This window comes from Lemur catta, chromosome 2 (assembly GCF_020740605.2).
Source record: "Lemur catta isolate mLemCat1 chromosome 2, mLemCat1.pri, whole genome shotgun sequence".
Taxonomy (NCBI): Eukaryota; Metazoa; Chordata; class Mammalia; order Primates; family Lemuridae; genus Lemur; species Lemur catta.
Genome location: NC_059129.1, coordinates 66,829,066 through 66,845,567, shown reverse-complemented (window position 1 = coordinate 66,845,567; position 16,502 = coordinate 66,829,066). Strand labels below are relative to the sequence as shown.

The 16,502-nt window shown below is 31.9% G+C and overlaps 1 protein-coding gene across 1 annotated transcript in view; it reads left to right on the top strand.

The window, feature by feature from the left end:
• The window catches only part of EYS (eyes shut homolog), a 1,451,515-nt gene that overhangs the window by 964,116 nt on the left and 470,897 nt on the right, over positions 1-16,502 (top strand). The window contains 1 exon segment of the mRNA XM_045543805.1: positions 11,424-11,536. Coding sequence (XP_045399761.1) covers positions 11,424-11,536 — 113 coding nt within the window.

The following is a 16,502-nucleotide window of genomic DNA, read 5'->3' as shown; positions in this document are numbered from 1 at the left end:
TTAAAATTTAAAAAAATAATAGGATTTTAAATAATGTTTATTTTTATTGAATAATCAGAAGATAATCTTGAACTTAAATAAAATATACATTTTTTTCTAATATAAGATTCTAATTGTTTATTTTATAGAATCATTTACTCTTACCTAGTGCTGAACAATATCATAGACTAGATTTCTCTTTCAGTTGGTTCTTTCCTAATTGTTCAGACTAAACACAAGTGATATTTTTTGCATCTTAAGTTATGGCTTAGTTTTTGTAAGGTGTTGTTTTCAGTAAATATTATGTTCACAGTTAAGTCATGTGGGAATCAATATAATCAGCACCAGGTGAAATTTCAACAGTTGAAATGGTGCTAAATTTGTGGTCCTAAGAAAATACATTGAAAGTCTCAAAACTTCTGAGCTTTAGAGAATGTGTTGGGAAACTTGCTCTGTCGTTCTTTAACTGATTGACAAGTTTATCAGTGATTGACCCACTTTGCCTTTAAAGCATACCCAACTGCATAACTTTTTAATAAGATAGGCTCTAATGGTCTAAATTTTCTTATCAGAACAATAAAGTTTAACTCTAGGTCAAGTTTAAATAAGAGTTTAAACTCAGAGCTTTTATTCATTTTATCTCTGCACAAATATGTAATTAATCAAAGACTATACATAGCAAGATAATGACATTTCTTCCTCATTTCTTTTATTTAGTTGATAGTAATATCATACATTTCTTTTCAAAGCTTCCTTGTAATACTACAATGCAATTATTCTTTATCAAGATTAATGAATATATATTCTAATAATATGGTACTGACATCAATAATAGAATTTTTTTCTAATTTTAATGTATTTTTTACTGATTATAATATCAAAAGCGAACAAGGCATAGAATACTATATATCAAAATATTTAATCTTCATGTTGAAACATAATGGTCACGTAATGATTTATAATAATGTTCAAAGTCTTTATAAAAGCATTTGTGTTAAAACTACAGAATGTAAGAAACCTTCAATAAACCATCATTCCAAATATTTGAACAACTCAAAAGGCCAAATCCATAGTGGGCAAAAGGATGACAAACAAGACTGTAAAGATTCTCAGTACTGGGGAATAAGGAAGAGCATGATCTCTGTAGTCAATGGCCTGAAATCCAGTCCAGTGCTGTCATGTAATATCTTTGGTTTATAACTTAGGAAAATTGCCTTATTTTCCTAAACTTACAGGGATTGTCAAGATTTGAAAGAGCCCCTATTTAAAAACAAATTTATAAATAGAACCAACTGAGCAATGCATGCAAGGCATCAGAGAAATTAAAATACTTTTTTCACCTTTGTTATTGATAATAGCTAATTTAGAGGTATAGATTTAGATCTGTAACTATTGGGCTTCCGAATATCTTACCCCAGAAGAAAACATTCAACTTACCCAGATGCAGAGTTTGGCTACTTCAGGGAGAATTCCTCAACATGTATCTGAAGGTCAACTTTCTTCAGAGTGTCTGACTTCTCAGAATAAAGAGAGGGAAAGAGAAGCTAAGCTGAGCATGTATAATGCCTTCTTCCAAACAGGAACTGATGTGGAAAAAAGGCCAAAATCATCTGTTTTGTATAAGATCCTCTATATATAAATATGATGCTAGAGAAATAAATGGTCTTCCCAGAATATCAGTAATATAAATAGTAAACAGTAAATAGAAAATGGCAACCAGGAATTGTGATAGAATCTACATAATAGTTACCGTGAGGAAGAAATGAGATAAGTACATAATAGTGCTCAATAGATATTATTTACCACTTTGATGTTATTTCTATTAGTAGTTTAAAAATTATTTTCTCAGTGAGCTCTTTTCCCAGGCCAGAATTGTTTTTGTTAGGCTCCCCTAGTGATAATAAATTATGTGGGATGAAAAAGTTTTCAATGTTAAAATACAAACACAGGATCTTGTTTACTAAAATGCTTAAATATTTACCTGTAATACAAAAATATGTACTTTCATCAGTGAGTAAAGTTTGAGAGAGTTGAGAGTATAATATACTACTCAGAAATAAGGTGTATTTTTATGTGTGTCTTGCCACTTTAAAATTTAATTGTACCAAATTTCCAAGCATCAAGTCAATTAAATTTTCTTTGTTTAGTCTCCATCAATTGATTATCACCATGCCATGTTTTAGTATTTTTCATATTTTATCCATGATTTCTTATATAGATTTTTGTTTTCCGTGGAGTGAGAGTTAAGAGAAGTGCTGTAAAAAAGATAGAGTGGTACAGCTGAGTGAGTTTACAGGTATTAAAAAGGGGGGAGATAATAAAAAGACAAACATATTGAAAGTATTAAGAGGAATGGAAATTGTGAAACTAGGGCATTTTAAACCAATGTGCGGAAGCTGGAGAACTGCTTGGGATGTCATGATGCTAGGAAAGAAGCCAAGTAAATACCAGTGGAAATGGTGATGGAGTGCTCACAGTAAAAGTAGAGTTTTATTTTTTTTTACATAAGTTCAAATATATGCAAAAGTAGAGAGAGTAGTATTACAAACTACTCACCTTCCAGACTCAACAAATATAAAAACATGGCAAATTTTATTTCATCTAATCCATCACATGTATACTCCATTATCCATGTTTAAATTTTTGTAAACCTATCTCAGAGATCAGAACATTTTATCTCTAAATACTTTATACACATTTCTGTAAGTTAAGGAGTCTTCAAAATGTATAACCACAATTACATTATCACATTTAAAAATTAATAACAATTTCTTAATATCATATATCTAGTTTTTACATTTTTGACTGTTTCATAACATTTTTATAAAAAAGAGTTTGTTTAAATCAACAAAGTTAAAGCAAATCATGTTCATATATTGTAATTAGCTAATATGCCTCTCAAATATCATTTCACCTATACAGAATCTTCCTCTGACTATTTTATTATTAGAGCAAAATTCCATTGAAGAAAATACGTTCTTCATATTGTAGAAATTCCACAGTTTCTTATCTTTCCCTAGATAAAGGATTAGGCATATCTCTGAGGAATGTGATGTGAAATAGTATTAGAGATCATAATAGAATCTAGATTTGCTTCTTGCTATTGCATTGTCATCTTTAAAGCTTTTTCAGGTAGCAAACATTTTGTCATTGTTGTGATAAAATACTCATGAGGTCATAGTGATACATACAATCCAAACTGAGAACTATAGGGTTTTTAGTACATCTCCTTCCAAACATGCCAAAAACCTCTTTCTCGATGAACTATCATAATTACACATTTGGTTTATCCCACAATCAACACATGTATAGCAGAATAACTGCTTCACTACCATCCACATAGATTTCCTGAAAACCATTTAATATTTTTGGTGTTCTTTCTGTCCTTAAGATCCCACTAGGGATGTATGTTCAAATTACTGTTTTTAAATCATTAAAATAGTCATTTTATGTGGTTTTTTTTTGCCACCAAACTAATTACACAGGATTATTTATTTTACTTCTAATTTTAATACTTGCTTTTTAAAATTTTATTGTATAATTATATATTTATATGTTTCCAAATTCAAATATCTATCTAAAAATATATTTTAAGAAATCTGGTTTCTGTTGTGACCTCCATTTGTTTCTTCCCTTCCCGATAAGTATCCATATTTTATGGTCTGCTCATTTGTTGTTAAATATAAACAAACAACACAAACAGATATATTCATATTCTTCCATTATTAAATAATAACACACTATATTTTTTTCATTTTGCTTTTCTCACTTAATGTATCATGGTGATCATTCTGTTTTGGGTTGAGTTCTCTGAAAAGAAGACTGAGGTGATTGACATGCAAGTGGTTTAGAGAGTGCTATTGAAAACACCATCTATGAAATGGAAGGCATAAGAAGGAAGCAGGGTTGGGCAGAGGGAGAAGTTGGCTTGAGATGCAGTTTCAACAAAGGCTCTGGCTAAGCCTGTGTCAAGTTTGTAGCTGGACTGACCATTAAGAGTTGTCAAAAGTTAGGGTGAGTGGTCTTGGGCTGTTACAGATCCCCCTTTTTGATCAATTGTTGGAGGCAAACTGGCCCAGAATAGAGTAAATGGGGATGAGGCTATATTCTTGGGTAAAATTATTTCCAAGGAATGCTGAGAGGTAAAGTCTAGCTGCCAGCAGCCCTCCTAATAGTGGAAGGAGGGGAAAAATCTTTCACTTCTAAAGGGAGATCTGTATGGATACCACAGCATCCACTGCACACTCCATGGTAATATATGGTGATATTCCTACTTTGTATTTGCAGTTTGTGGTGGTACACAATTTACTTGAGCAAGATCCTGTAGATGGACATTTAGGTTGTTTTCAATTAGAAGTAATTTTGATGCATTAATTTTGAGCACGACAAATTAGCTCCTGGTTACTAGCCCCCTCTGTAAGATTTATACTGAAGTAGCTATAGTAGGAAAAGTGGACCCAAATAAATTACATAAACACATATAGAAAATTTATGAGATTGGTCATGTGCTCAAGAGAAATGAAAGCATATATCTAAACAAAAATTTGTACATGAATATTTATAGCAGCATTATTTGTAATAGCCAAAAAATGGAATCAACCCAAGGTCCGTTGAGTTATAAGTGGATAAATAAAATATCATATATCTATGCAATGGAATATTATTCATTTTGAATATCGTTCAAAAAGGAATGATGTACTGATACCTGCTACAACATGGAGGAATGTTAAAAGCATTATGCTAAATTAAAAGAAACCAGTCCACAAAGATCATATATGTTTCTATTTTTGTAAAATGTCCATAATAAGTAAATCTATGGAAATAGAAAGTAACATTAGTGGTTGCCTAGCACTGAATGGAGACTGACTGCTAACAGATAAGGTGTTTCTTTTGGGGGTGACAATTTATTCTAAAATAAGTTGCAGTAATAATTGAACAAATTTGTGAATATACTAAAACTCTTGAATGTACTTTTTAAATGGATAAATTTTATATGTGAGGTATACCTAAATCAAGCTGTTAAAGTAAAAAAAAAAATCATAGAAAATGGCTCAGTTTACAGATAGCTGAATTAAAATGATGTGTGTGAATGTTTGTGGATGGGGTAGGTGCTATACAAATTGTAGTGTGGAATAGAGCGTGTTTGGTCTTGCTAGGAGAAAGATGAAACTGGAGAAAAACAGATTTGTTTTGTTCTGCTTTTCTAGTGCCATTGTACAGGGACATTCTTTGCCAGTTTCTGCAGTAAAGAAATAGTAACCAATGACACCACTGATGCAGATTTCCTTGGAATAAATTCTAGGCTGCTCTGCAAACTTGCTGTCTTGAAAAATTTAGAAACATACTCCACAAGCGTTCAATTCTCTAATTGTTTCATTCCAGTCGTCCAGAGAAAATGATTATTTGGTCTCGAAATTCAATATTTTGTCCTCAGCCACAGTACTTATAGAGGTTCCTGCTTGGCTTCTTCAAATCTCATCTGCCACTTACAAATTCAAAATATTTCAAGAGTAAAATAAAAAATATATAAAAAAAAAACCCAAAATATTTCAAGAGAAAATGTCCACATCAACACTGTGCTTTCTTTCTCTCTGAGATGTTGGCCCCAAGTCCTCATTTCCTTGGTAGTTCTCTATAGCCTGTAAATAGACTTTTATATGGATTCTGCTCTATCTAGTTATTTTCAAAAGAGATTTGGTCTCCAAGTTACTCTGTTGTTGTCAGAAACAGAAATCTATTACTCTCCTCCCTTTTTTAAAATTGAACTTTGGTTTTTTACTGACATTATATTGCAGTAATACCTACCCCACAGATGCTATATAGTGACTTTGTTTGAATTAGAGAAAATAAACCCGAGTTTACAGATTTTTTTGGTTACACCTTTTTTGAGCAAAGTGGAGAAAAAAATGTGGATTAAATATTGGGCTCTACTCTGTCAGCTAGAAGTTTTACTTAGTGAACAATTTGTATGACAATATATGACCACCCTGTGCTTGCTACGCAGTATGTGTTCAATAAATACTTGTTGAATTAACGTATGAATTTTATTCTCATCTGGGGATTTAGACTTAACCAACTTTCTAGTTTACCTCTACCTATAGACTATGTCCACATGAATCCCGTAAATATTAAAATGTGCACACAATGTAATGAGTATGTCAAAATAAAATTGAAGTATCATCACATTTTATGGACTAAAATAGTCCTATTTTATATAGTTGTTTTGTCTTTAAGTTGCTAAAATCCCACATTTAGGATATTTATAGATTAACATGGGACAGTTGGTATTATACATGGTAGATAATTATCATCCAATTTGTTCTTATCCTCCTCAATAGTTAAACTGCTGAAACGCTACATGTTAACATTTACGTTTGCTTCTATGTACTCAAAATTGGCACTTCCTACCAATTTCCCTCTTTTTCTTGACCTATTATTTTCCAAGGTCCTCAGCCTTGGAATGATTTATTAAAAGCTAATAAATACTTAATAGGCATTAAATAAATATTCATTGCATTGAATTTTCTACTTCTTTATGTCTCTCCCTTCACCTTTGATGCCCCACGTATAATTCTTCAAAGTCATTAATTTCTTCAGCACAATATCATTAGTATCTATTTTACATTTTTAGCCATGAGCTAAAAAGTATAGGACTAAATTGCATCATCCCCATATTTCCTTATGAACTATCAACTGCTTCAATCAGTTTGAAGCTGGTACTAATGAAATTTGATCAGATTATCAATGAATATACCAATAAAGGAATAAGCTAAGTCTGAGTAATATGTGGAATTCAGATAAGAGTGGATTCACCATGGGAAAACAAAAAGGGAAGTTTAAATATGATAATGGAGAAACTGTGAAAATTTAAGTTAAAAGAAAAAATAGAAGTAATCATAATATTTACATTATCAAGGAAGGATTTATATGTCTAGTCGAGTTTTGGGATGATTGGAGCATAAAAACTAAGCCAATTAAAAATGTGTAAAATTAAAAAATTAGTACACTGAACATGTTACTTAGAAACTTGAAAGCTAATATCAGAATAAGTTTATGAAAAGTGTGAAAATATTTTGAGCAGGGAATCAGGAATAATGGTAAGAGTTTGGTACTGAGAACTATTTATTCTATAGTATAAGCCACATAGAATTTTTTGTTTAAAAAAAGACATATGAGTTTCCTGGCTATGAATGAGTAATCAGTACTACAATATTCTTTACCACTATAAACAATTAAAATATGAGAAAACAAAAATCAAAGTAAAAATACAATATCCAATATATAATAGTCATTATTAGACATGGAAAAAAAACAAATCTATGGCCTATGATCAGGATAACAATGAGTCAAAGGAAACAAGTCAAGAAATCATAGAGATTATATGATCAGTATAAAAGGACTTTAAAACTATTATTATAAATTTGTCTAAGGACTGAAAGAAAATCTAAAAAGGAAAAACATAAAAACTATAAAAGAAGAAGCAAGTATAAAAAGAATCAACAATAATTTAACTATTAATGAGAAACAAATAGAGCTTCTAAAGATAAAAATATAATATCTGAACTCTGTTTAACAACAGATTACACACTGCAGAAGGAAATCAATCATTGAACTTGAATACACAGGAATAGAGACTACACTGAAAGAGAAACCTAAAAAGGATGGGAAAAATGAACAGAGACTCAATACCTGTAGGAAAATAATAGGTGTCAAAATATGTATAATTTAAGTTCCAAAAGGATGGAGAGACAAAGTGGGACAGAAAAATTGAGGAAATAAAAAGCAAAACTTTTTGGATTTGATGAAAAATATCTAGCCATATCTTCAATAATCTTAATAAAACCTAATAAAAAATTATCACTGACTTCTTATCAGAAAAAAATAAAACCAGAAGACACTGAAACATCTTTTAAGACATTCTTCAAGTAATTGTATCTCTACTATGTCTATAAGGGAAAAAAAAAGAACACTTCATATTTTCATATTTTTTCTAGCATCAGTTGTTTAGGCACCTGATTTTCAAAATATTCATAAGGTATTTTTGTATTTAAAATTATTTATTCGTAAGTTTGGAATATTATATATACAGTCTAAACTATAGTCATGAAGGCTCTCTGTCTAAGCTTTGTGTAATTTCTATTGAATATTAATTTGGAAATTTCTTATCCATTACGGATAATCTACTGACTTCAATTTTCTTTAGAAGACTCTAGAGCAAAAGTCATCAAATGCCAGAGAGACAATTAAATATTATTCTATTAATATGGAAGTAGAAAAAATGAGAATATATTGAAGATATATTTAGAAATTTGTGAAATTTGAGATAACACATTTGAAATGATAAGTGAGAACTCTGTTATTATTACTTCTCAGTACTATGAATTATATCCTTGTTGCTGTGAGTTGGCATAATACCTTACCACATTACATTGTTTAGAAATAACTAGGAGTCATTATTTTATTATTTGGCTTGGATAAAAATAAGACCTGTATTTGAGAAATCACAGTAGCACATGTTGAGTACAAAATTTTTCTTATTAAAATGAAGATACCATAAAACAGTACCATTCTTATAATCTAATATAGGTAATTTGCCATCATAATCTTGTCCCTAATTAATCTGTTACATATTGTTACATTGTTACTTGTCATATCAGTTATGTATGTGTTGTTTCTTTTACTTTTAAGAATCCTGTCCTAGAAATTACTATAAAGTAGCCATCTGACTAGCCAGATTACTATAAACTAAAATTCAAGGAAAAGTTTACCAGCACTGGAAATTGTCTAAGAACCATGTGCTTAGAGTTCAGTATTAAGGTTCAATATATCTGAGTTCAAGTTTCACTTATTTTTGCAAAATGAATTTTCATATTCAAAGTGAAAAAGACATGAGAATAACTCAGTCTGAACAGTACTGCCAGAAGTTAACGTGTGGGAGAAGTAGGGAGTTATCGGTCTATTAAAACATAAAAAATGAAAGAGTTTTGAACTGATTCAAATTAAAAGCTAATGGCCAGGAAATGTTTTCCTTGCCATTATTCAAAGCCAAAGGTAAATAAATTAATATTTATTTTAATCCATTATATATGGATGAAATTGTATCATAGAATTCTAAGAAGTATCTCAGTAGAGTAATCATAGAACCATTTTCTTTTTACAACATTTTTCATAGCTTTCTAGTGGCTTTGTATTTATTTAAAAAGCATCCACTTTCTTTGTTCTCTTAATCTTCATGAATAATAAAGATCTTAATGAACAGATCCCTTCTGATATTATTGAAAAATGCATATACTTTTATGCCATTGCTGAGCTATGTCAAAATTAAGTTCCAACATTCATAAACATTACAATCAGAAATATTTTTCTGAGAGCATTTTATTTTTAAATGTTTTAATAGTAAACCATTTGTGATGTCTCAGAAGAGGTAGATAGAAAATTTACTTTTAAATTTAAAAATTAGGCCCATGTAGAACTGCAGTAAAAATAAAAATTAAATTTGAAAATCAAAAAGATTAATGAAGCCCATAGAAACTTTAAGCTAACAATCAGAAATAAACACTTTCCCATCTGCAGCATATGAGAGACAAATGTTTCTGTTTTTCTTGGAACCAACTTGACTTCCTTGTAAACTTACAGTGTGATATATTGTTTTATTTTCTAGTTTAGTCATTTTGACATTTGATAGAGTACTACTAGTTGAGAGGGTTTGCAGTACATTTGAGCTTATTTTATATCGGGAGAAAATAGAAAAAACTGTTTTAAAATTGACTATATGTTAAAAGATGAAATAAAATATATTCATCCTAAAATTTCTAAACAAGTCAAAATCTTATTCTATTCTTTATTCATGTACAGTATTACACTCAAAGAGATATGAAGTCTGGAGAGTGCGAGTAGTGTGTACATTTAATTAAAAAATCAAGTTAGGCAACTTAATTTTTAGTATATAAGTTTAGTGGTTTCCCTGATCGTGATTTGGTCCATGTAAGCTTGAAATTTTTAATAATACTGAGAGCTTAACAGAGGACAGAACTTAAAATAAATGCTCGTTTCTAGCTATTGAATTCTGAGCTGTATTTGCTTCTAGTTTCTTTCTCTTCTAAATATAAATTACAAATACATGTAATTATTGTTATAGTATTGTATGTTAACAGTGAATAGAATGAAAAGCCATATGTCTGTTTATCTTTATGAGGTTATTTTTGTTCAGCAAAACGAGTGCTTTCCAATGTCCTTATTTTCTCTTTTTGTTCTTGGCCTCTTAGCATCTTTCTGTTATTTTTTTGCCCAAATTATTCCTAAGGAGGATAGGCAGCCAACTGTACACAAAAGTCATGCATAATGTATCAGGGCTGCAGGATATCACAAATATTTGTAGCTTACTCTGGGTTTGCTTTGGCCTCTAGAAGAGCAATTCGTCTTGATGTTTTGATAGATGTAGATGAGGCAAGGTAACTGATGTCTGAAAGGAATAAGTGCAAAGAACAAAAGTAAAAGATGGAAAATGTAATGCCTTGATGGGAAGGATGAGTGTACCAGCTTTTCTCCTATTTTTCACTGGGAATTCATTGTAATTGTGAACTTTTTTCTTTATTCAAATATTAGTGACTGTGTAATTCATACAGTACTAAGATATACAGACTTGAACACTTTTGACAAATAAGGTGGTATTCTCTCCTACTAATTTTTAAATAAGTTTTATTATTTATATTTAATGTAAATAATATGATGTTTTGAAATACATATGGTTAGTAAAATGGTTACCATAGTGAAGCAAGTTTTAACATCCATTATCACACATACTTATTCATTTGTGTGTGTGTGTGTGTGTGTGTGTGTGTGTGTGTGGCAAAAGCAACTAAAATCTAGTCATTTAGCAAAAATTCCAAATACAATATAATATTATTAACTATATTTATCGTGTTGTACATTATATCACTAGACTTGCTCTTCCTAAATAACTTCTACTTTGTATCCTCTGACCTGCATCTACCCATTTCCTCTCCACCCCTCCCACAGCCCCTGATTTTATGACAATTTTATTCTTTAAATTTAATTTTTTATTTTTTAGATTACATTATAAGTGAGATCATGCAATATTTTTATTTTTGTCTCTGCCTTATTTCACTTAGCATAATGTCCTCCAAGTTCATCCAAGTTGTGGCAAATGAGTGAATCTCCTTTTTTAAGGCTGAATAATATTACATTACATTCTTCAGCTGTCTTCTTTATCTATTTGCACGTGTTCATTTGCAATAGCCAAGACATGGAACAATCCCATTAATTTTAGATAGATATTTATGAGAAGAGTTGAATTACTGTACTATCAATATGTTGAGTAAATCAAATCAGACCACAAATCCAAATGCACAGTATGACCAGTTTGCAGCAAGAATAATATATTGCAGGAAATTATATAAATTCTCTCTCTCTCTCTCACTCAGATTTCTGGACCAGTTGAGAATTTTACTGGCTGCATAGAAGTTACAGAAATCAATAACTGGGGATCTTTCATTCCATCCAAGGCAGTGAAAAAAAATCACATTGGCAATTGCAGGTAAAATATCACTAGTAATTTTTCAAATCACTTGTTCAAATAACCACACCAAAATGTGTCATTTCCTTTTTTTCGCTCAAAGAGTTCCAACTCAAATATTTGTGTCTTCAGATCTAAACTGAATCTCTTGCAGAAAGGATATAGTTGGATCATGTGTTTTATCCATTCTGTAAGTCTTTGTCTTTTGACTGAAAAGTATAATCCATTTTCATTTAAAGTAATTACCAATAAGGAGGGATTTTATTACTTTGCTATTTGTTTTCTACATGCCCTATCGTTTTACTTTTCTCACATTTTATGTATTACAGTCTTTTCTGTGTTTAGCTTATCTTTCATAGTAAAATATATAAATTTATTTCTGATATCCTTTTGTATATATTCTATAGCTATTTTCTTTGTAGTTAGCATGGGGATTACACTCAATTGCCTAAAGTTATAACACTCTAACTATTACCAAAAACTTGGCACTTGTCCTTGAGGCTGCATCAGAAGAATGAGGACAAGTGGTGTGAGGAGAAAGAAAGAGAAGTTTATTAATTTGCCAGCAAATGAGGAGGTTGGCAGATTCCCATCTTAAAGTACCAATGTCATGCCTCTGAACAGGAATACAGAGCTTTTAAAGGGGAGGTTTTCAGCTTTAGGCTATTGTGTTCAACTATAGTTGATGGTTCTGATTCATCCCATCTTTGAGCAGGACAAGCTTGTGACCTCCACCTGGATAATTCCCTTGAGCCGTCTTATGTGGTACAAAGGATACTCTTCCACATGTCTCTGCTGTAGTGGAGAATAAGGAGGAGTACCCTGGGAGCTTCAGGGCCCTGCCCACCACTTGGGACATCCAAGTGCTTCTCCTAATCAACTAGAGCCAGTCACAGGTCTCAAAAAACACCACTTCATCTTGCTCCTTCCTGCAGGTGCCACCTACTGGCAGGGAGGACAACTTATATAGCCCATTACAGCATTTACTGACTCAATCATACAGGATGTTGCTGATGCTTACCAATAAGCACCACCTACTGACTTAGAAATCAAACTGCATTCTATCTTCTATCTCTTAAATAGAATAATTGTCAGCCTGGGATTTTGTATTCTCCAAAACTAAGTTTTATATATGAAGGAGAAATAAAGACTTTTCCAGGCCGGGCACGGTGGCTCACGCCTGTAAATCCTAGCACTCTGGGAGGCCAAGGCGGGTGGATCGCTCCAGGTCAGGAGTTCAAGACAAGCCTGAGCCAGAGTGAGACCCCGTCTCTACTAAAAATAGAAATAAATTATCTGGCTAACTAAAAATATATAGAAAAAATTAGCCGGGCATGGTGGCGCATGCCTGTAGTCCCAGCTACTCGGGAGGCTGAGGCAGTAGGATCGCTTAAGCCCAGGAGTTTGAGGTTGCTGTGAGCTAGGCTGACGCCACGGTACTGACTCTAGCCTGGGCTACAGAGTGAGACTCTGTCTCAAAAAAAAAAAAAAAGACTTTTCCAGACAAGCAAACACTAAGAGAATTTGTCACCACTAGACCTGCCCTACAAGAAATGATTAAAAATGTTCTATATATGGAACAGAATAATTGATAATACCCAATAGTTAAAACTCAAGAGTTCTTATAAAACAGTACCATAATAGAAAGAACAAAGTAACTAGGTAACAATCAAAATGATGACCAGAATAGTATTTCACATATCAGTACTAACACTGAATGGGAATGATAGTGATGACCCCTTAAAAAATGTATGTTGGCTGAATGGATTAAAAAAATCCCACAATCCAATATATGCTATCTCCAAGAAACCCATTTAACTTGCAAAGCTTCTCATACATTCAAGTTAAAGGGATCAAAAAAATATTCCATGCAAATAGAAACCAAATGTGAGCAAGAGTAGCTATTCTCATATCATATAAAATAGACTTTAAATCAATAGTGATAAAAAAAGGGACAAAGATGGTCATTATAAAGGGATCAATTCAGCAAGAATATATAACAATACTAAATATATATGCACCTAACACAGGAACTCCCAGATTCATAAAAACAAATTCTACTAGATCTAAGGAAAGAAACAAACAGCAACATTATAATAGCTGGGGGCTTTAGCACTCTGCCAACAGGACCTGACATATCATCAGGACAATAGACCAACAAACCCTGGGCTTAAACAAGACTGTAGAACAAATGGACCTAACAAATTTTTACAGTACATTCTACCCCAAAATTGCAGAATATAGATTCTTCACATCAGCATATGGGACATTTTCCAAGATAGACCATATGTTAGGCCACAAAATAAGTCTCAGCAATGTATCTTTACTTCAAAATATTAAGGAGATACAAATATTTTCAATACATGGATACCTTATCTAATACTTAAATCAGGGGTTTTACTATACTTGTTACCATAATAGTGTACATTATACTCCATAGGTTTTACCCCTCATTCCCCTCTGACATCCATTCTTGGTTTCCATTGTACTTTACATCTTTTTAGAGGTGCCCATGTATGCCCATTGTTTAGCTCCCAATTAGTAGAGAGTACATGTTGTATTTATGTTTCCATTCCTGAGATACTTCATTTAGGATAACGGTCTCCAATTCTATCCAAGTTACTGCAAAAGACATTAGTTCATTCTTTTTCATGGCTGAGTAGTATTCCATGGTATGTATACACCACATTTTCTTTATACGTTCTTGAATTGATGGCCACTTAGGTCGATTCCACATCTTTACAATTCTGAATTGTGCTGCAATAAACATTTGAATGAAGGTGTCTTTTTGAAATAATGACTTGTTTTCTTTTAGGTAGATATCCAATAGTGGGGTTGCTGGGTCGAATGGCAAGTCGGCATTTATTTCTTTGAGGAATCTCCATACTGTTTTCCATAGAGGTTATTCTAATTTGCAATCCCAGTAACAGTATATAAGTATTCATTTTTTTCTGTGCCCATGCCAGAATCTATTTTTTTACTTTTTAATAATTGTCATGCTGACAGGGGTGAGGTAGTATCTCATTGTGGCTTCAATTTGCATTAAATTTAATCACTGATGATTAGTGATATTGAACACTTTTTCGTAAGTTTATTGCACATATGTCTATCCTCCTTGGAAAAACTCCTGCTCATATCTTTTGTCTACTTTTTAATGGTTTTTTTTTTTTTTGGTTGTTATTGCTGATTTCTTTGAATTTTTTTTATAGATTCTGGATATTAGCCCTTTATCAGATGTATAGTTTGTGAATATTTTCTCCCATTATATAGGTTGTCTATTTGCTCTGTTGATTATTTCCTTCACTATGCAGAAGGTTCTTAATTTAATTAAGTTCAATTTATTTATTTTTGTTACTGCTCTATTTGCCTTTGGGGTCTTAGTCATAAATTCTTTCATTAGGCCAATGTCTAGAAGAGTTTTTCCTATTATTTCTTCTAAGATTTTTTTGATTTCACACCTTACATTTAAGTCTTTCATCCATCTTCAATTAATTTTTGAATATAGTGAGAGATCGAGGTCCTGTTTCATTCTTCTGCATGTGGCTATCCAGTTTTCCCAGCACCATTTATTGAAAAGGACTTCTTTTCCCCAATGTATATTTTTGTCTGTTTTGTAGAAGATCAATTGGTTGTAGGTAGATGGTTTTATTTCTCTGTTCTCTATTCTGTTCCATTGTTCTATGTGTCTGTTTTTATACCAGTACCATGCTGGTTTAGTTACTATACCCTTATAATAATGATTTGAAGTCAGGTAGTGTGATGCTTTCTGATTTTTTTTTTTTTTTTTTTTTTTTTTTGCTTAAGATTGCTTTGGCTTTTCAGGCTCTTTTTTGGTTCCAAATGAAGCTAAGAATTATTTTTTCTACATCTGTGAAATATTATATTGGTATTTTAATGGGGATTACATTGAATCTATAAATTTCATTGGGCAGTATGGACATTTCTATGATGTTGATTCTCCCAATCCATGAGCATGGGCTATTTTTCCATTTGATTATATCATCTATGATTTCTTTCATCAGTGTTTTGTTGTTCTTCTAGAAATTTTTCATCTCTTTGGTTAAGTATATCCCTAAGCATTTTGTGTTTATATTTTGAGCTACTGTAAATGGTATTGAGTCCTTGATTTGACTATCAGATTAAATGTTATTAGCATGCAGAAATGCTACTCATTTGTGTACATGGATTTTGAAACTTGAGATTTTGCTGAATTTATTTATTAATTCTAGGATTCTTTTGGTGGAGTCTTTAGGGTTTCTAGATACAAAATCTTGTCATCAGCATACAGGGATATTTTGACCTCCTCTGTCTCCACTGGGATAGTCTTTATTTCTTTTTCTTGCTTGATTGTTCTGGCTAGGATTTCCAGTGGTATGTTGAATAGAAATGGTGACAGTAGGCACCCTTGTCTTATTCCAGTTCTTAGGGGGAATGCTTTTAACTTTTCCCCATTCAATATGATATTGTCTGTGGGTGTGTCATATGTGGCTTTTTATTATTTTGAGATATGTTCCTTCTATGCCTAGTTTGTTGAGGTTTTTATCATGGAGAGTTCTGAATTTTATCAAATGCTTTTTCTACATCTATTGAGATGATCATATGGCCTTTATTTTCCTTCTGTTTATGTGGTGAATCACATTTCTTTATTTGTGTATGTTGAACCATCCCTGCATCATGGGGATGAAACCCACTTGATCATCATCAATTATCTTTTTTATGTGCTATTGATTTGGTTTGCTAGTATTTTGTTGAGGATTTTTGCCTTTATGACCATAAGGGATATTGGTATGTAGTTTTTTCTTTCTTCCTTTCTTTTTTTTTTTTTTTTTGTTTCCTTTTCTGGCTTTGCTATCAAGGTGATACTGGCTTCATAGAACAACACATATTCTCACTAATATGTGTCAGGTAAACAATGGGTACACATGGTCATAAAGGGGTGTAAAGGACATTGGAAATTAAGAAGGGGGGAGGATAGGAGGAGGCAAGG